This window comes from Penaeus monodon, chromosome 23, assembly GCF_015228065.2.
Source record: "Penaeus monodon isolate SGIC_2016 chromosome 23, NSTDA_Pmon_1, whole genome shotgun sequence".
Classification (NCBI taxonomy): domain Eukaryota; kingdom Metazoa; phylum Arthropoda; class Malacostraca; order Decapoda; family Penaeidae; genus Penaeus; species Penaeus monodon.
The window spans coordinates 34,789,995-34,791,331 of NC_051408.1; the positions used below are offsets into that span (position 1 = coordinate 34,789,995).

At 35.2% G+C, this 1,337-nt stretch overlaps 1 protein-coding gene across 1 annotated transcript in view; it reads left to right on the forward strand.

The window, feature by feature from the left end:
- Positions 1–500: 500 nt before the first annotated feature.
- LOC119587955 (S-phase kinase-associated protein 2-like) overlaps positions 501–1,337 on the forward strand; it is a 6,749-nt gene continuing 5,912 nt past the window's right edge. Inside the window, 2 exon segments of the mRNA XM_037936668.1 lie at positions 501–622; positions 1,051–1,275. Of these exon segments, the coding sequence (XP_037792596.1) occupies positions 605–622; positions 1,051–1,275 (243 nt within the window). The 5' untranslated portion in view covers positions 501–604.

A 1,337-nucleotide genomic window follows, 5' to 3' on the forward strand; every position in this document is an offset into this window, starting at 1 on the left:
CATGATACTAGTTGTAATATAGAGTTGAATAAGAAACTGGTTGTTACAGGGCATTTTAGGCAAGGGTGATTAGAAATTGAAAAAAAAAATAATTCATTGTTCTTTTAATAAAAGTAGTGATGAAATACTTCTTTCATTTTTCTCAGAAAACGAAGTTATGATAAAGAAAACAGCAACAGTAGTATGAAGTGTAGCAAATGGAGTTTAGGTGGAGATGTTGGTACAGATCCTCCACTCCTGGCAGACATGGGTCTGTCTATTCTGCAGGATGAGGAGGAGATGACAGGACCAACACCTACTCCACCAGCCACTGAAGTCAACACAAGTAACCCTCCTCCGCCCCCAAAGGAAAGGGGGGACTTTTTTTCGATCAGTGGTCTTTTATTTCATGTGTAATTTGTGTATACTTTATCCTGTGTTGTTTCATTTAGCATTTTTAAATTGGGGAAATTGTATTTTTTAAATTTTAAAATTATTTAAAAAAAAAATTTACCTTTTTTCAAGGATTGCAAAGAAAATCAGAATGTAGTCGGTCATGGTTCCTTTCTTCCTGATGACTTAGTTAATGAAGAAGAATTTTTTGTTTATAAACGGAGAAGATTAGATGCCATTTCAGGCGATGGTAAGTGACAATATATAGTTCATTGAGTGTATACTTGGACCTAAATTGTTTTCATGTTCCAGTCTATTAGTAAATGTTACATCCCCAACTTTCTATTTTCCCCGATAATACAAGACTAGTAATCCAAGAAAAATTCCTCACACACACTGGCATGATAAAACTTGTTCAGTGATTTATCATCAAATAAGGAATCAGCCCAAGCTTGGATTTTACATAGTAGTGAGTTTTTACCCTTTGCCTCCAAAAGTGTGGACGTATATTTGTCACAAGTTTCTTGAATTTCGATGGAACACTACCAGAATGATTATTTTGCTAAGCCTCTATGTATGACATATAGGATTTTTATTTCTTACCACCTTTCTCTTCGCATGTATTAAATTTGTCCCTTTATTTTTTTAAATTCTGATGTTACTTCTTTATCTTTACAGATAAAATTCAACCGCATGTCAGATGAATTAATATTAGCAGTGTTTCGATGGCTCCCAAAGTTTATGCTGGCAAGATGTGCACAGGTGTGTCGCCGGTGGAAAAGGCTTGCTTTTGATGAATCTCTGTGGCGAAGACTTGATCTTGGTGGAAAGACCCTCAATCCTGGGGTAGTTGGCAGAGTCATTCTCAGAGGATCGTGTATACTTAGACTAGCAAAAGCAGAGGTAAATAAACTTGTGAACATACAATTTCTTATTTTGAATATCAGTTAGACATTATTTTTGTA